Source organism: Hirundo rustica, chromosome 9 (assembly GCF_015227805.2).
Source record: "Hirundo rustica isolate bHirRus1 chromosome 9, bHirRus1.pri.v3, whole genome shotgun sequence".
Taxonomy (NCBI): domain Eukaryota; kingdom Metazoa; phylum Chordata; class Aves; order Passeriformes; family Hirundinidae; genus Hirundo; species Hirundo rustica.
Genome location: NC_053458.1, coordinates 22,539,301 through 22,559,377, shown reverse-complemented (window position 1 = coordinate 22,559,377; position 20,077 = coordinate 22,539,301). Strand labels below are relative to the sequence as shown.

General features: G+C 39.2%; 1 protein-coding gene across 2 annotated transcripts in view; it reads left to right on the top strand.

Moving 5' to 3' along the window:
* CRB1 (crumbs cell polarity complex component 1) overlaps positions 1-20,077 on the top strand; it is a 99,538-nt gene that overhangs the window by 47,240 nt on the left and 32,221 nt on the right. For both annotated transcript variants that reach the window (XM_040073201.2, XM_040073202.2), the window contains exons 6-8: positions 12,199-13,146; positions 16,630-17,180; positions 17,574-17,739. In XM_040073201.2, coding sequence (XP_039929135.1) covers positions 12,199-13,146; positions 16,630-17,180; positions 17,574-17,739 — 1,665 coding nt within the window. The remainder of the gene's footprint in view (positions 1-12,198; positions 13,147-16,629; positions 17,181-17,573; positions 17,740-20,077) is intronic.

Genomic DNA, 20,077 nt, shown 5'->3' with positions numbered 1-20,077 from the left:
GCATAATGTGATTCATCACTTTGTTTAGAAGTTAAAGTTTTTACACAGCTTAGCATAGCCTTGTATTACCTTGTGAAAAAAGTATCAGCTGCTGTGAAAACATGCGATTTGTTTAGATTGGAATCAGCATTTTGGTACCAGCAGAGCTTTGAGAACCGGGTCTCTGGACCCCTTCTGTACCTGTGAGCCAGCAGAGGGAGCATGAAATGCCGTCCATGTCCAGCATCTGTGAGACATTAGTGAGGTCGGGCTAGAGCTGCCATGTCAGGACTGTCACTGCAGCCTGACCTGGGAGATGCTGCTTCCCAAACACTTTGTGATGAATGCTGTTTGCTAGTCCAGATTCTTAGTGGCAGTTTTCAACTTCTGCACCACACAGTTTGGTTAGCGGGATCTTCCATGTGAAGCTCAGGGATACTGGTCTGTGGCCAGTCATGCAAAGTCCACCCAGGGCTGTAAAAGCCACGGAGAAAACAAGCACCATGATTTTGAGTAGAAAAGAGTAATTTGATGACCCAGACAGGACTATTCCTAGTTGAATTTTCTTAGCACATTGTAGGCTTGGCTTTCACACAAGAAGAACAACAAATTAAGGGTTTTACTAATTATGCCAGTGGTCCTGCTGACGGACTATTGGGCTGAAGGGAGGCGCCCACAAAGAACTTTGCATCCTTTCTTGACAAAAAACGTTTGACCCAGGAATTGTGCAAAATGTTCATGTTTTCCTCTGTACTTAAAATACCAGCAAAGGACTATTTCAGACCCTTACATAAGGTTCCCATAATGCCAGTGGCAAGAATGACATCAGTTTTTAAAGCATAAAAGGCACCTCATCTAGGCTCAGAAATGTCAGTAGTAATTACAAACTTTGTTTTCAAGTATAATCAATTCTTTATTTATGGTGTGAAATGTTTTTTACCCTTTTGAACTTTCACCATTCTAAGCCAAGCAATATTGTTGGCATGTTCCTTTAAAAATAATTGCTTCTTGACTGAGAAATTGAATGTCAAGTTCCAAGTTGATGTAAATTAAATGGGTTGCATTAATAGTCTGGCCCATGGTAGGAGTGAGTGTTTCGATTCTGGTTTTGACTTCAGGACATGACCTCTTGATCACACAGGTCAGCACAGATGGGAAATATTGAAGAGGTACCCCAGGTTGACATGGGGAAGAAAGTGTCTAGAACTGATGTATCTCAAACTGTCTGATCCATTAAACAGAAGAAATCTCAGGCTCCTCAGAGAATAAAGCTTAGTTGTCATAGGTCATTATGCTGTTCAAAAAAAGAGTTAGAAATCCTCAGGGCTGTCATGTACACATAATCTTCTAAAGCTTCCTGGATTAACACTGCCAAGCCTGTGTACAGGGGGAATGGAGTAAGGAACCCAAATATTCTTAACTTCTACAGTACAATTATGTGCCAGATTTCCCACCTGTGGCTGTTAAAAAGAATTATTTTATAAGATAAGGCATTTTGCAATTGAAAGCAGGACATCTATGCAGCTGAGTCCCACTTATGTGATCATGTCTTGAGAAGAATTCCATCCATGAGAGCAACCACATTCACAAGGTCAGGCAATACACGGTTCTTCAAAGGGAAGGAACAGGTGAATTGGGAGGAAGTTTATATATTATATTTTAATTGAAGGCTATCTCCTGCCTTTAATGCTGGCTTTCATTTCAATTTCTGAGCTCTCTCAGTCTCTCCTCATGACAGATTTTCCAATTCCTCAGCCCCTCAGGGCCCTTGGCTGGACCTGCTCCAGTATTGCTGCTCCTTTTTTGTACCTGGGGAGAGCAGAGCTGGGCTTGCCATGGTCTCCCTGGTGCTGAACAGAGCTGAAGAGTCACTTCCCTTGACCTGGTGGCAACAGAATTCCCTAAATAGCCCAGGAGTCTGTTGGTCCTTTCTGCTGCCAGGGCCCACATCTGCCTCATGCCCAGCTTGCTCAGAGCATGGCAGAGGTGCTTTCCAGCCAGCTGGCCCCAGCTTCTTCTGCTGGATGGGCTTTCTTGTCCCCAGGTGCAGGATATGGAGGGAGAATCCCTTTGCAGAATTTTGTGTGCTTCCTGCAGATTACCTATTTCCCCAGCCTGCTGAGGTCCCCCTGAAAGGCAGCACAAACTCTCAGGTGCATAAAGAACTCTTTCTAATTTTTGTATTCACATGTGTGTGTGTGTTTGTGTGTGTATATATACACACATATATATATGTATGTGTGTGTGTATATACACACACACACACACATATATATACAGTTCCCATTTTAATTGTTAATAAATTTTAAAAATCTCTTTAATGCTTTTGTTGGATTGGACTCAGTTTTGCAGTTGGCTGGCAATTAATTAGCGCTGATGAGTCCCAGGTCTAAGGTCTTCTCAAGGACATAAAGAATATGTTGGGATTTTGAGTAATAAAAATAAGCTGATAAAGTGAGCACCAAAACAAATTTTATGTGATATACTACATAAAAGCTCTTACATTAATTGTTCCCTGTAGCATCTAGCTCTTAATTATACAGTGTTGCTAATAAGAGGAACACGTGATAAAGCCCAGTATTTTTATGTCTGTTCATTGACACTGTTTGAAATAAACTCAGAGGTGACTCTAGTAAGGCACAACTTATTTCTTTTTAGGTGCCTGGATTGATTTTTTTCAGGTACAAGGAGAATTTCAAAGAAGTTAAGCTAGTCTTTTCCTGATTACCTGGTTGCTGATTCCTTTAAAAAAGATTAGAATTAACTTAGAAAAGGACTTCTGATGATTGTGTAAGGAGAACCAGGTTAAGAAAAAACATTTTCTTTTCCTGGCTGACAATGAACTTTGCACTTTCAATAAACAGTCTTTGAGAGAAGAAAAAAAAAAACAAAACTGGTATAGACAGCTATTTTATGCTGATAATTAACTGCTAGAAGTAGATTTGGTGGATTTGAATCAGATTGCTCTCCCACTGCTGTAATTCTTCGAGTCTGGCTGTGCTAACAACATGACACTAATACAGAGAATTATAATGATCAATACAATTATGGCTGTAGTCTCTGTCCCGTGGGTGCTATTTTTTCATAACAAAGAGGGTTCCGAATCTGTTATTAGACCTGTTTGTGAGGCCAGAACATCATGGTAAATCACTGCCTGTAGGACCAAATAAAGAAAACTATTTAAATGCTGTACTGTGAAAAAGTCTACGCAGCTACAGAAGTTAACTGTAACACATAAAGACATAGAAAAACTAGGTTTAATCTAGCTAAATCTCATACCTCTAATATGCTCCAGGAAATTCCCCACCAGGCAGCCAGGATTCCATGGCATCACATACGGTCCTAGCTGAGGTCCATGCTGTCCCGCTGCCATCGCGACTGCTATGTGACCAGGAAAAATGAAGGTAGATTAGGTCTCAGTATTTCCAGCCTTGAGAGGAGTTAAGTATACAAAACCTTAGATGAGCAAAGCCACCATTTAAATGAGTTTTCACACTACAAGAGGACTAACACTGCGGGGAATGAGGGGAATGAACACTACTGCTGAAGTGAAAAGAGGTATGAGCCTCTACCCTTCCCAGACACAGAGCGGGACTGAAGGACCATGGCCCAAAATCTCAGGTCTTCTGCATCTACATCTGCTCTAGAGCAAGTCACAGCTTACCCGGGAAAAAAAACACACATAAAAAATAATAAAGACGGGATAATTTAGCATTAAAAGCTTGGATTTTCTTTCTATATTTGAAGTAATAATAAATAATATAAATATAGATACTCTAGGAATAGAGAAATGTGATTATACACAGCATAGCCATGCTCTTTATACAGTTATGCTGTGCACAGCTCAAAATACACACTGCATAGACATGTTATGTGCACTCACCCATTCATACTTTACATTTTTCTATTCTCACATGTCCATTATCAATTAAACTCTATAGGGCCTATTAAAATTATGATTTTCTGGCCTTCTGGCTACTTCAGTTTGTTTCAATAAGGACTGACAATGAAGTTATATAAACACGATCACTTTTGCATGTCTTGGAGATTCACATTCATTATAACAAAATGAGAAAATCCTGCAAATGACTGAAATTTTCCAGAGCCCCATTTCCAGGACAGAAGCCGTTTCACATTAGACAGCACAGTGGCTGTGCTTGCCTAACTCAGTTAAAGCAAACAGGAAACAGCCAACAGGAGACGAGGTAGAAAATCCCTTTTAGAGGAGACAAGACATTGCATACATTTCTCAATGGGTGTGCTCATCAACAGCAAGCACTGTTTTAAAGCCCTTAAGTGTCTGTAGGACAGAAAATTAAATTGTTTTCTAATTCCAAAGTGAATCATATGCTCCAAACAAATTTTCAAGTCAATGAAACATGACCTTGTATGATCTAATTGAACAATTCAAAGGTAGTGGTTGTTTTAAGAACCCTGTGGATATACTTCAGTTCAAATGCACACACATCATCTAAATGTACAAGCACATAAATCTACCGAAAATGCAAATCAGATCATTAATGCTTTGAATTTGACAGTCTTGCCACTGTTTTCTAAAAGGTAATACATGAAAAGTTCCTAAATTACCCATACTCTTGTTTCCAGCTTACAGAGCACACCAAAAAACCTCCATACTGGAAAGCAGAACACCAAATATCTTTCTTTGGCTTCTAAATATCTGGTCCAGAATCAGGTATAAAATAACAAATTCTCTGAAACAATTTCTTCTCTGTATGATGTCCTGACCCTTTGAGTGGAGCACTGGACCACATGATGACCTTTGAAGGTCCCTTTCAATGTAAGTTTTTCTATGATTCTGTCCTAATTCTGTGTGTTTTGTAAATTGACGTCTCTGCTCCAGTGCTCATGGCTGATTACAAAAAAAAAACAAACAAAAAACCTCTATGGTTGCTTTTTTCTAAACTTTTTGTCTCTCGTATTGCTCCCAAGGTCTCCTTTCCCCACTCTCAATTTTAGCCCAGATCTCTGTGCAGACCTTATCTGTGATTTACAGTCTTTCTTAGCATCCCTCAAACATCCTATATAGATTGATGGCCACATACATATACACTGTGCTCTTACTACCCCCAAATGCCCACATGTCCGACAAGAATTCTGTCTCAAATGCCAACACAAGTATCTTTGGGGGTACCATCGATTCCCATATTTTTGTCCTTTCCCCGAGTCACATCTTTCACTACTTTTTCACCTCTTTAGTCTCCAAAATCTTACCTACTCTTTTTTCCACCACCTTTCTCCCCTTTAACCTGTCACAGCCTGTAGCTGTGCTCTCCCTCTTCTCCCCTTCCTATCTCACGCCATCAGCATGGCCATAGCTACGATACATTTGTGCAGCCAGAAAAGCCACTCCAGAAGGATGCTACCTGGGAAAACTGGGCTGCCACCATTTGATTTTCTTCTTTGCCTCCATTGGTCAAAATGAGCGCCACGCAGGGACATATTTCTTCAACGAGTTTTTCTTTACTCCAGATTCGGACCCTAATCCCACAATTGGATCCACATGGCTGGCTGTGCAAATTGAAATGGGGGCTGGAGGTGTAGGCTCCAAGCAGCAGCGCTGCCGTGCTGCCCTCGCAGGACCCTTGCCAGGCAGTGTCCCCAGAGCCCCGGCGTGGCTGCGCTCAGGGCGCTCCTGTCTGCACAGGGCTGCCTCGTCCACCCAGGAGCTGCAGCCAAGCTTAGCCCAGAAGGCTGCTTCCAATATTTCTAAAATAAAATAAACACACCCGATCTCACTGAACAACTAATCGCCTATGGCATATACATGATTTGCTTCTCTATTTTTTTTTTTTTTTAATGAAAACTATTTTAGGTGTGACAAAACATGTGAAACAAGTGGAAAAACATTTCCAAGTACTTTTGCTCTCAGAAAACCTTTATTGATTGAAGAGATTAAGGGATTGGGGGTTTTTACTACTTTAAAAATCCATTTTTACTGAAAATTCAAACTAGTTTATGAAGCTTTGGGCTAGCAACATTTAAAAAGATTGAATTACAGCATGCCATTCTGAATGTAGCACGTTATGAATTCCATATCCCTCAGCTAGGGTGACATATTTAATGATTAAGCCAAGTCACTCAACTCTTTCTATTTTAATTTTTTTTCCTAGCCAGTATTAATTTTATACATACATTTCAAATGGCAAGAGGAAAAATAGCAGAATAGTGAATTTGTCTGCAATAAAGGAATAACAAGCAAGGTCTAACAACTTTATGAAATTAGAGTTCTGTGTGAAAGGTATCATGTGCTAATTAGCCCAATGTTAACAAATGCTTATTATCCTACTATTTTAAAGAATCCTGTTTTCCATGTGCTCCAGCTCTGCTCTGTGTTCTGTTTAATCAAGCTTTTCCTGCCAGGAGAGGAACAGAAATTGCCATGCAAGATCAGAGCATTGGTCACATTAAGTTCACTGTCAAATGTAAGCCAGTTCTTTACTGAAGAAAAATAGGTGAAAAAAAAAAAAAATCCATTTAAATACCTTTCACTTGCTCTACACTGATGTACATGAGAGTAAAACTTCCTTCCTGACCTGCATGGTGACTGATTTATACCCACAAGCATGGGGTTTAATTACAATGACACAGAGATGGTCAATTTATTTCCTTGCGCTTACTCACTCATGAATGTACATTTCCTCCTTCCAGCAAAAAGTAATTATCTCTTTGCAATTATCTGCACAGACGTGGCAAAGTTAGAATTTTCATGACTGTGTGCTAAAACCTGGGGCCCTGAAGAATATGTGCTCTGCCAGATCTTTCTGTTGGGCCTCAGGATTAATGAGTCCCTTGAAGAGAGAGTTGTTTGCACCTGGGGTAGATTTTATAACAGACATTTCCAAAACTCTAAAATATAGGTGGAGGAAGTGCAGGGAACCTCTGACAATTACTTTCTGGGCAGGATTACACAAGTTCTATACCTGCTTTATGGTGGTTTCACATGGAACTTTCCCCTTGGTTTGTATATGAAAATGTTATTAAGCACCATATCTGAGTGTCATTAGAATCTCTGCCCCTGGCAGGTTTGTTCAAACTCCCAGCTGTGGTGCTGGCACAGCTTTGGGCCGTTTGCTGAATACCCTGCTCTGAAGTTCCCATCTCAGTGTGCCACCAGCCCCCGTGTTGAGCTCTAAGAGCAGATGTCCGTCCCCCCCGGCTGACTCTGTGTCTGCACATAACCTTCCCTCAGAGTCCTATTGTCACAGTCACACTGCAAAAGGAATGACAGATACTGAGAACCTCCAAATTCTGCTTGAAATAGTCAAAATTAAACATCAAACTGCAGCACGAGATGTCTGTTAAGCACTACTGTGCATTCACACGAACTTTATTTTGTTTAAAGCTGCCTTACTCATCTTTCCAAGAGTCTGAGTTAATTTTTTACCCTTTAGTATTTAAATGTATTACAGGAAAACTCACTTGATGCCTGTGTCAGAGGCTGGAAGAAGCAGCAGCTTTCTGAGCATCTCCATGAAAGCGATTGTGAACTGTAGATTAAATGAATCCAAAACTGTGTTCTGTATGTGAGTCTTTTGGTGAACCTAAACCCAAATGTGACATGAGGTCAGGAATTTCCTAATTAGTGAATAAATGAGTTGAGGGAGAAGAAGGAATTGATAAATGTAAGTGACAAAAATAATGTCTGCTGCTAAAATTATCACAGAAATAAATAGTTAAATCTCCTGAACTCTATTTTCCCCTCATTAAATTTGGTCTAAATCAAAATATGGTGCTCAAGAGCTAAAGAAAAAAAAAGTTTTAGTAAATAAGTTATGTGTCTTTAGCACACTCAAAAATCTTGAGACACAGATTTCCTTTAAGTAGAGAGAGCAAAATGGAACAAAAATATTTTAATAAAGAAACAGGATCAAATTTTAGATCCTTCCTATCTGCTTATTGAGATGTACAGTTTCTCTGAATGACAGTGGCCATGACAGAGTTGATCTGGATTAACAAACCTCTTGGAAAAAAAGTCTAAAAAACCAACACCTTGCAAAACAAAAGAAACATGACCAATCAGTTCTGAATGAATCCTCATAATATGCATTTCTGTGAAACACAAACAATGTTCAGTGTGAGCACGAACTTGGAGAAAAAAATAATTTAAATGGGATACCTATCTATTGTGTAAGCAGTTTAATGGGTCTTACTTTAAGCCTTGTTGATCTGGCTTGGGCAAAATACACCATCAGACTACATCAGCAGGTACAGAAGTAGAGCAAGCTAATCCTGGAAAGGAAGCCTTTATACTAAGAACTGCTGTGAATTTTACAGAAATTTACTCTGTTGACTGCTTAAGTGCTAAACGATCTTTTTCTTTTGGAAATTTTCCTGTGGAAAAAGATGGTTGCAACCAGGATACAAGTTTACATCATTTTAATGACTATGTTTACAGGTAAATATATTCTTTTTGTGAATTTGAATGTGCACTTAGACTGCATTGAATGTGTAGCGCCTATCCAGATTGCTTGTTTGTACTCTCTTGATATTTATTCAGTGTCTGGGGATGGGAAAGGCAAAAGACTGTAAGCAGATTTCTAACCAAAGTTAGAAAGTGTATTAAAAGTGTCATTTCGATAATACTTTTATAATTTTTTAATCAAAATGAAAATCGGTGGCATTCAGCAGAATTGTTCTTGAATAATTGCTTTTGTCATCCTGCTTCTGCAGGAAACCTTTGCTGCTAAATTTAAAAGAGAGAGTTTAATTAAGAGGTTAACAGTTAGAAAATAGCCACCATATAATAATTATGTGTAAGTGATAAAAGGAGACAAATGAGTGATGCTTTCAAACTGAGTCAAAAGAACTGTTTCATCTCTGTTTTAGAAAAAAGCTTCACCTTGGTTAAAAGTAATCATCTTTAAAAATATTCACATTTTCTGAAATTTTATGTCAGTGTGTAATATATTTAGAAGAGAAAATGCTATATGATTCTACTTTACTTTTTTCCCATAAAAACATGAATATGGTTAGGGAAGTTAACGCATGTAACCACTGGGGAGAAAAAAAAAAAGGTTGCCTCTGCACTTGTTTTGGTATGTTTTACATCTTTTGAGAATACTTTTTGACATGCTAATGTCTCCAACCTGAGCTATTTGAACTGCTTCTACAGTTCTATAAATATTGACTAATCCTTTTATCTAGAGTGCTTTTATCTTGACTGACAGTGGTCTTTGCTTGCATAGCAATTGGCAGATAACAAGCAGTATCAACACCACCAGCAAGAACAGCTGATTTATTTATTCTTGATATGAGAAAAGTGATTTATTATTTGTCTTTTGGTGTGACCTGTATTTGTGTTTGAGCTAATCTTATTATGAAATAGTGGGCCTATATATGTAAGTGCATACACATGTGTATATCTGTATGCACAACCCAATAAAATAATTCTTTTGCAATGTATTTTTAATGCCATTACTTTAAAAATGAACGTTGTATTGAGACACTGAAATAGCTATGAAATCTATGCATTTAAGTGGCTATGTAAGAGTCACTTTGTATTTAATAACTGATACTATCCATCTTCTATGGGCGAAGAACACATTAACAATAATAATATGTGTACCTCCTCATAAAATTCATTTTGTTTCTTTGTTGGATATTGATTACTTCTTTTATCAAATATCTTACCTAAATTTAAAGATAGAAATATATATGATTTCCAAAAAAAAATTTGCATTCTCATTCAATAATTTTGTTAATTTTATGTCTTATCTGATGAAGTAGAGAACAACATAGATACTAAAGATTACTGTACAGGTAAATGCATGTGTATCATCCTTTCCACAGGCAAGACACTATTGCCAAGTGTGACTTGGACCACAAGTTACAAGGCAAAGGGAATGTCTTCCAGGTCCTGTGGGATAATAAAATAACACACTGAGAGTCACCACACTTTTACTGAAAATACAACAGCTAAGGACCTAGCCATTCACAATGCTGATTTTTTTTAATGAAAGGTTTCACAGGGGCTCCCAGTCTCTAAATCCTTAAGCACAGTCTGTCCACTCTGAAGCCCTACGACAAGGCTAAGCACAACCTGATGCAACTGCTCATGGACTGAACTAATTTTTATCTCTGACACAAAAAACCCAAAGAGACTTGCATTTCTACAGCCATCATATTAAGACTGAACTGTCTAAAAGACCTGAGGATACAATATTCTCGATGTCAGAGCAGGGAAGAGAGCAGTATCAGGTAGGAGATGGACTATAACATTGACTAAAAAACAGGAAACAACTCACAGTAACTTTACTTTTCATATACAGGAACAGCAAAAGCAGGACAAGTTGCTAACACTTGAAATTGCCACAAACTGGACAAAGCAGACATGGCTCTGGCCCCCAGTCAGGAACAGTCTGGGAATGGCACTTCACTTGGCAAAAGTCAGCCCCAATGAGTTGCATTTCTGCCAGATGCCACTGCACATTACGGTATACAGAGACGCCTCTCATTGGAATAAAGATGAACCTGGCTGGAAAATAGAGACACACTGCCACAGCAAAACCCCACTGCCAGGCCAGGGAGATGGCACTAGCTGTGCTCCATAGCCTGAAGCTTCAAGGGGAAAGTCAGCGTATGCTTTAAGGAGGACTGATGAGTGAGTTGGATCACTGAGGAGAGAGAGAGGTTTTTGTGGACCTGCTATGACCACTTCACTCTGGCTAATCTTTTAAACAAATCTCTCCCAACTCTCAGTTCCCTCCTATCCCTCCTGTACTAACCACTCTCCCAGATGAGTCCAGTTACAACTGTGATTGAATAAAGTGGACAGGCAAGGAATCAGCCTGAGTAACTACACTTATCTACTGCTATTTGAAGCAATTCATTGTGGCTGAATGCTGCTCTGTAATTTTCCATGAGGGAACGGCTGTGTTTTGTTATAGAAATAAAGCCTGATGTGAATTTTTACATAAAACTAAGTGTGGTGCTTGGTACACCTCACTCTATGGGCCTCAGCACATCTCATTTCCTGATTTACAGGCAGTGTTTTTGCTGTGGGGATGGATGAAAAGTTATCTATTTAATTTGTGCTGTTGATACTAGTTTGAAAACTAACTGCAAAGTGTTTCTCATTTTTCTCTAAGATAACTATAAAGAGAGGTGGAAATATTAAGAGTCGCATTTAGCATGAGTTATCAAAAAAGTATTTGGATATTTTGACTGCTTCCAAGGGAGATGAGAAACAGATTTTCCCTGATCCACCACATGCCTATAAGTCACTTGGTTGCTCAAGGGAGAAGTTACTGTAATTACTGCTTTATAGATGAACAACAGTGCAGAGGGATAAACAGATTAGTTTTACAAGAGGAACAGATTTGGTTTTCTCTGTAAAGTGGGATCCAGCAGACCCACCTAGGCCACATCTATCCAATTACAATGGAGTTGAGGAGTTCTCCTTTTACCAGATATCAGAAGCCAAGCATTATATGGAAAAAGAGGAAATATGAGACTGTATTGACAATCTCATGCAGAAGTGCACTCATCACCAATCAGCCTCAGAGAGGTTTGAGAGAATATTCCTTTAATCTTTTCTTGCTTTATATTTTGCATAGAGGAGGGGTAAAAACATTCCCCTGTAGTATATTTTGCAGTGCATACATTTTGCAGGCATGTTCACCCACCTGTCAGTTTGACCCACCGTGTCAAATATCACTTGTAAGTCCTGTGACTCTCACTTGAAGAATGTTGCTCCAAGATGTTTCATGTAGGACCAGGAATAATAGTCTGTAGTTGTTACATTGTTTGAATAAACATGAAAAAGAAGGAATGACCAGCAGATCATACCGGATAGGAATTAAGCAACAGCTCTTGGGATTTTTGTATGTAATAATTCAGTTCTGTACAAAACATTCCAAATTTCTATGACAGGATATGTGGGAAACAATTTCTTGATCCCATCTGATGATGTTTATCTTGATTTCATCACATTATCCATATAAAAACTGTCCATTTGTTTGGTTCTTTTCTCAAAAATGTGGTTATTACTTAGGTGTTTACATAATACTTTGCACAAGGAAACCATGACAAATGAATGTCTTTTTTTATATTTAAAGTAATTTTTTTACTTGTCCATCATCTATTTTTCAAGGCATTCCACTCTAATAAAAGATACTTTAATAAAATACGTTATTAAAAGTGTTGATTTGGGCTCCAGTTATTCAAACCAGAATACCTAATTCTTTGTTTATTCTTCAGGTACTCACTGTGATGAAGACGTCAACGAATGTCACACAAACCCTTGCCAAAATGGTGGGATCTGTGAGAATTTTCCTGGAAATTACACTTGCCATTGCCCACCTGCAGACAAAGAAGGGATTTTTTATGGTGGCTGGAACTGTACAGAAGTTCTGCATGGCTGTACTGATCATCAATGCCAAAACAATGGAATATGTATCCCACATTTAAAAAATGGCCAACATGGATTCAGCTGCATATGTTCACCTGGGTATACTGGAATACACTGTGAAACCATAACCACATTTTCTTTTCAAGGAAACAGTTTCCTTTTGTTGAAGAATCCCCAGACCCATAAAAAGGATTTTTTCTATAATATAAACCTGAGGTTTCAAACTGTGCAACCCACAGCTTTTCTGTTTCACCGAGGGGATAAAAACACCTTTGCAAAGTTGGAATTACTGAATGGCTACCTACACTTATCCGTGCAAGTCAATAATCAGCCACAGGCTCTTTTGCATATTCCACATAATGTCAGTGATGGAGAATGGCATTCAGTGGAGGTAACCTTGGCAAGAGCTGTTATTCTTAATTTGCTTGACAGCTCTTGTGTAGAATCCTGTCTCAATAAAACATCTGCTAAGATAGATAACGAGCCGGTGATGTTTGCGTTTCAGAGCACATTTTTGGGCGGCTTACCAGTGGGGAACAGCAACTCTCTACAGAACACCTTTAATACACATTCTGCGCCTTCATTTGTAGGCTGTCTTCAGGATATTGAGATAGACTTGAATGTTATTACTCCAGAGAATGTATCATCTGTGTCATCTTTAAATGTCAGGACAGGATGTGCTAAAAAGGACTGGTGTGTCCACCACCCGTGCCAGAACAGGGGACGCTGCACCAACCTGTGGCTGAGCTACCACTGCGACTGCTACCGGCCCTACACAGGGCCAGACTGTGCAACAGGTAAGGGAATGCTGCTGGCGTCCGTGTTTTGTGTGCCGGCTGAAAACGTGGCCAGAAACAATCCTGTTTACCTGGCGGTGAAACGGCGCGACCCTTAGGATCTCTGGAGCTTAGTGTCAAGTGGTAAGCCAAGTGCAAGAGGTTAGTAGTGGTAGACCTTTGTTATTTTCTAGTTAGTTTCACAGGAAGGCTTCTTTTCAGCCTGACAAAAAATAAGTCAGGCTGAACTGGTGGATTCCACTCCTTTTGTTTTAAAATCTTCTCAGTGATCTTAGCACTCCATAAACTCTGAAAAACTGTAGTTCACTAGAGGTTATCCATGCTGAGTAAAATTTAGAAAGCAAGTAAGTCACTTTGAGTTTAAGGCTTATTTTCAAAGCATTCTTTGAAAATTTTATCCTCGAGCTCTCTAGGCTTTTATAAAGAGATTCATTTAAGTCAATGAAAGACAAGCAAAAGTACTGCAAGTTAAAAAAAAAAAGACGGATTCCAATTTAAAAAAAAAAAAAAAAAATTAAAAAAAATTATACTCAGCTTAATCTGATTCGCCCAAGGAGCGAGCAGGGCTTCAGCAGCTGAGGCAGGGTCCGTTCATCCCTCAGCTGGTCCCAAGGCAAGGCTGGACAATCCCCAGAGCAGGCTGCTGTTCCCAGAGAGCTGCGTGGGGACCAGAGGGAAACCTCCTTGTCTGGGTGAGCAGAAGAGCTCATCCCAGCAAACAGCTTCCATGGCAGTGGTGAGCAAGAACACAAAAGCTGCAGATGCCTGTAGCACTTTCCCTGCTACAAATGATCTTTGCAGTGCAGGCTGGGGTGAAGTGGAAGGACAACAGGAGGTTCCTGTCCAGCGCCCTGCTGCATCTGTGGGTGAAGCCCCCTAGAGCTGTAAGTACAGCAACCCTCAGGAATGCTTTAGGGTGAGCTCTGAAATCCTTCCCCAGGCAAAGTTTTAGGGATTTCAAACAAGCAGTTTTGTTTACGAAAATTGCAGGACTAAGCCTTCACGCCGTGCCCTTGCCTCTGCCTCCCTCACCCCCACATGGTCAGCAGAGCAAAGTTTAGGGAGCAAGAAATACATACATGTATACATACATAAGTATATTTATGTAGATATATTTGCTAAGTGGACTGGAAAAAGTTAAGCACAGCAGCAGAGCCATGGTCAGATTGGAATTGACAGATTCTAAACTGGTGTAAACTGGCGTGGCTGCAGTGCTGCCAGTGAAGCTACACTGATTCACATCGGCTGAACAACTGCCCTCAGGGGTTATTGAATGCATTGCTGCAGAAAGCTGGGCCTTCAAATACATTTCAAATGTTTGAATACATCATTTTGCATGCTCCACCTAATACTTATCAATACCTTTCAATAGTTTTTCCTTTTGGTTTTATTGCAAAATGACAAAGTCTGAGAAGTAATTGTAACAGACTTCTTTGAAGTGTAGCTGTAATTTATCCAAAGATTTGGAAGGCAACTTTTGAATATAGGACAACATCTGGGAAATATGTTTGCTTCCTTATATGAAGCAAAATTAAAACCATTCAGGGCCAGGAGTAGCTTATACTGGCATTAGGACTGTTGAGAATGATTAGAAAGCATGCTTTCTTTTTTTCCTGCTGACCACAATATCCCTTGCTTATTGTGGCACCCTGCCATTTTGGTACATAGGCTCTAGATATATGTCACGTGTAAAAGACTGTGGCAGGTTTCTAAAGAGCCAGAGTGGGGGAGACTTGTGGTAAAGGATAACATAAGAAATGCTGGTGTCTTTCTGAAGAAAAGTTGCTGCCAAGTATTTAATTGACAAGAGGCAATATTTTCTCTACATATACAAAATAACAAACAGATGTTGCCTCATTTTGATCAACATCCAGATGTTGTGACCCAAGAGGTTAATATTGACCAAGGTGATGTTAGTCATCTCATCAAACAGATCAGGCTGATGATGTATGTGTATGTTTATAAATAGAGAGAAATGTGACAAGGTAATTGTAAACATGAAATGCCTTTCTGGAGATCAAGGCTTCTTTCTAATACTGCACTTTTGGAATCCTCAGTTCAGCAGAATTTTTATTTTTACCCTCATGAAAAGAGTGTCTCATTCTCCAGTACCACCTTAAGAGAGGATATAATTTAAAACTCTTGTATATAGAAATAATTATTTGTTGAAATCGGTGTTTTGAGGTATTAAGTCTGTTTAACAAGTAGATGCAGATATATAGGAAATCTTATTCATAGAAATAAACTATTTCAAATTAAATTAAGAAACTCTCTGTTTAGGAACAAGTATGGGATTTATTCCTGTTGCTAAATAATATGACCATACCACATAGCAGTGCAGTGTGGTTATTAAGGGTCTGTTGGGGCTTCATGGTCAGTCCCCTCCTTTTGTCATTTTTTTTTTTAATGCAATCATAAGAAAAGGCAGTTCTGCAGGCAGAAAGTTGGCCTATGACATCCCACTCCAGGAGTTTACTGCACAACAGACAACTGAATCTTTAGCTATGTGAGCATTTTTAAAAAGCTTGATTTATTCTTTCTAGGAATTTGATATACAGAAAATAGCTCCTGAAACTGTTTAGAAATGAAGTCTGTAATATTGAGGACAAGATCACAAAACATATAGTGTAAAAATAGAAACACTTTGTTGTTCTTTAACGAGATGATTCATCAGAATAAAATACCATTTTGGCTACATATTTTGTATCCTTAAAAGACTGAAAATCATTACAGAAAATAAGGGGTAAAGGACAGACAGATGGTTTTGGTTTAATCATTTTAATTGATAAACACAAAGAAAAAACCAAAAACCAAAACAAACTTACTTGGTCCTGGATCATGATTCTTCCACAGCACTGTGGGCACTCAGGGACTGAGCAGGATTCATGACTGGATACAAGCTGATGTAGGTGAGCAAATGTTGAGCCCCAGCAACAAAAAGTCTGTCAGAGAACTGGGGAGCCCATCCAACACCACACAGGTGATCTATTCACACAGGAGGTCTTTGCCTAGCAGCTTTCTGTGACTGGAATCTGTGCAAAAAATATCACCAAAATCCCAAAACTGCATTAACTTCCATGGTCATCAGAGGATCCAAGCAGGTAGGTTCTTTCCAAAATGATCTTCCTAAGGACCAATGCAGGAAGCTGTAGAAATCTGTCCTTGTTTAACTACTTGAAAACACAGCATTACACAGAGCGTGATAAAGAGGAAAAATGTACGCAATTATATAACATCTGGTCCTGCACTGGGGCTTAATGCTACAGCCATGGAAGCCAGCAGGAATCTGGAAATAGAAGCTATTTGCAGTTGGATCTAGTCTTTATTCATCCATAAAAACAAGCACATCTTACTACCATACAGAAATATCACCATAAATAGTTATTTAATCATTGGCTCCCTTGTCATTTGGCCCTAACTATTTTATTTTTCTCCCCTCTCTTGTTTTTTGTTTTACCTTTTCCCATCTCTCTAACCTTCAAGAGTACATTCCAGGCCGGTTTGGATCTGAGGACTCCTCAGGCTATGCTGCTTTTCCTGTTGTTTCCACTCAGAATGAGAACTTCATCATATCAATGTTTGTCCGAACACGCAAATCTTCTGGCTTGTTACTGGCTCTGAGAAATAGCACTTATCTCTACATGAGAGTCTATTTGGAAGGTGGGAAACTGACCATGCTAGCTCCAAATTCCATGAAGTTATTAGGGAAACACTCCATGGATGATGGAAACTTTTACCTAGTAACGTTAAAAATAGAACCAAATAAGATGGAGTTGTTCCAGTCCTCTCACTACCTAGGCTTTATTTCTAGTCCAGCACTAACCATCCAAAGTAAGGATATTCTTTACATTGGAGGCCTACCAGATAACACAGAAACAGATAGAAATGGAAGGTATTTCAAAGGCTGTATCCAAGATGTAAGAGTGAATAACCAGCCACTGGAATTCTTCCCCATCACCACCCCACCGAATCCTCCTATCAACCGAACTCTGATCAATGTCACCCAAGGCTGCACTGGTGACAACCTCTGCAAGGTAAGAATGACATTTTTTCAGAAGCATTTTCACATGCTTATAGTGGGGAATTTATTTTATGTTTTTAGTGTGTTCTCATATGTTATTTGATTATAATGATTAGGAAAGCATGCAAAAATGCTAGAAAGAGCAGGTTTTGTTAAGCTATGCTGCATATAATGAATATCAGAAGCAAAATATATTTGTATAGGGGAGAATGAAAATATTTTGAGATTGAAATACTGTTTTTCACTAATTATTGAACATGCTGTACTGTCATAATACTGGTCTTCATAATTTTCCACCTGAAATAAAAATAAAACTTCTTTTTTTGCCAAAGAGTCCCCCATGCCTAGAGTTGAGTTTCCAACAGCCTTGATTCATACTGAGGTTCTCTCTTCTCTTTTCCCATAGTCCAACCCTTGCCACAACGGTGGTGTGTGCTATTCAATCTGGGATGACTTCACTTGCACGTGCCCCCCTAACACAGTGGGGAAGGCATGTGAGGAAGTTAAGTGGTGTGAGCTTGGGCCCTGTCCTCATGAAGCACAATGCCAGCTGGTGCACCAAGGATTTGAATGTAGGTACATTTCAGCTGTTCCAATCATCTCTGGAGATCAGCAGCAATAGACATTTTCAGCAGCAATTCCTTGAAACAAAGTATTCACTGCCTTTAAAGTTCATTCAAATGTTATTTCTGTATTAAAATAATCATTATGTCAATTTTAAGTAATTTTAATGGGAAGAGTCTGCCCTACCAAAGCCAGGAATTCTCCCCAGGCTCCCCTGACTCAGACATTGAGTCCCCAGTTTACGGGAACTTTGATTTTGACTTACTCAGCCCAAGTAGTCAAGGTTGTCCAGTAGATGAGTACCTTGCCCTCACACTTGCACTGCAGAGAGATAAGAGGATATCCTGTGTTGGATTAACCATAGAATGTTCTCCATCCTCCTGAAAAGACAAGCTACATAACTTACATTGCATAATTTGATTTTTTTAAATCTTGAATAGCTTTGGAGAAAGTCACCTCAATACCTGCAGTACCATTGTTCAAGCAGTGCCTCCCTAAGAAGCACCTGCATGCCAAGCAGTCCATCTGAAAACTGATGACCGTTAGCTGCCTTAGGTTCATTAGGCACCCTGCACATCTCTTTCCTTCTCCATTTTCCTTCTCCTTCCCTTCCTGCAGTAGAATTGAAAAGAGCAAGTAATGATTTTTAAGAAATATTTTTTGTTTTGCTACTGAAGAAAGCCCTAACAAAAAGCTGTGAGAGAAGGTAAATACCCACTCAGTGTGATGGAAGCTGTCAGAATGGCTGACTCTTAGGAATGGGAAGGCTGGTCAACAAAAGATCTCTATCATAGACAGACCAATATGATACTATTTTTGTGCAGATTGTTAGGATCAGCATTGCAGGATGGCTTAAAATTGTAACTGAAATTAAAACAATTTCTCCTTCTCTCAGAGATGTCTTTAATGATAACATCAAAATACATTCTCTCATAAATATTAGGGTAGAACAGAAACATTCGGAGACAGTGAAGTGAGAAGCACCTGAACTTTCCTTCTGCTGAACTCATGTTCATTTACTCTTTCAATGACTCAAGGTCATCCCTTTTAGATTTCTCTGCTGGCTTATGTGGCAACAGTAGGGAGTTTCCCTAATAGATATTCAAGAATTCCTGCACTACAGAACTGCATTTTTAACTAGCTGTATTCTTAGCTGCAGGATAAATTTCTTCTTGTTAAACACAGGATAACAGAAGAAAAAAAAAAAAAAAAAAAAAAAAAAAAAAAAAAAAAAAAAAAAAAGGCAGCTTTCCTGGGCACTGAGTTCTATCTCTCTCAGCAGGTTTTTGAGATATTTGAAAAAAACAGGAATAATCGTGAAAAACTCTGACTTTCATTTTAATATTAGTATGATTAATTACTTAATTTAGTATGATTTCCTCTTAGGAATTTTTCTATGAGAAAGCACCAGAAAATGCAGTTACACCTCTGCTGCCTTGGTATCAGGATATGAAGTCAATTAATTCATACTGAGACTCCCAGGGTTCTTTTCCTCAAGATTTACTAAGCCCAGAGATAGTTCAGAAACTCATCTTATCTCAGATCTTTCAAAGCTATTTTTTTCTGAAGTACAGACAGAAGACATTCCTTCCTGTCCCTCCTCCCTGTCTATAATCCTCAGAAACCTCAGAACATTTAAATTTACAGCCCAGTGAGTAAGTGCATTTTAGTAGAAACCATGCTAATGAAAGGTGTCAAATACCTTTGTGAAGATGTCCATAAAGCTGCCACAACGTTGCCCATCAATTTTCACTCACAGCAGTGCGAGCTGAGTTCTGCTGCCCTCCCAGTCCCACCAGCACAGGGCTGTGGCAGTGCCTGCCCACCAGGAGAAGCTGCCTTTGAACATGACAGGCACGACTCTGCTCACAGGGATTTTGAAGGGGCTTTCCATCATCTGACTTCCACTACATTCATCCTTTTGCATCGGTGAGATGAAATTGGGATCCAATCAGATACTTCATAAAACATCTTAAGACACACCTAAGAAAAAAGGAATTGGGAAGAAATGTTCAGCCCATCCTGATCTGTCATGGGGAATAACTAGCTGCCTGTACTTAGAAAACAATCATAAAGTGACAAATGTATGTCTTTTTTGAAATAGAGAGATAACAGTCATGTAGAATTGTATATTAGAGTGATAACCTGAGATGATGCAAGGCAGCACACTTTGGATGTCATTATAGCTGATGCTGCCCTGTAATTTCCACAGCCATGAGGGGCAGACCGGGATAACTAAAACACTGGTGCAATTTGATTGTCTTTCAGCAAACCCAAAAGCAATTATATGGCATGTGCACTGGAGGGACATTGTTCCACGTGTATTGGTGTAAAACTGGCCTGGTT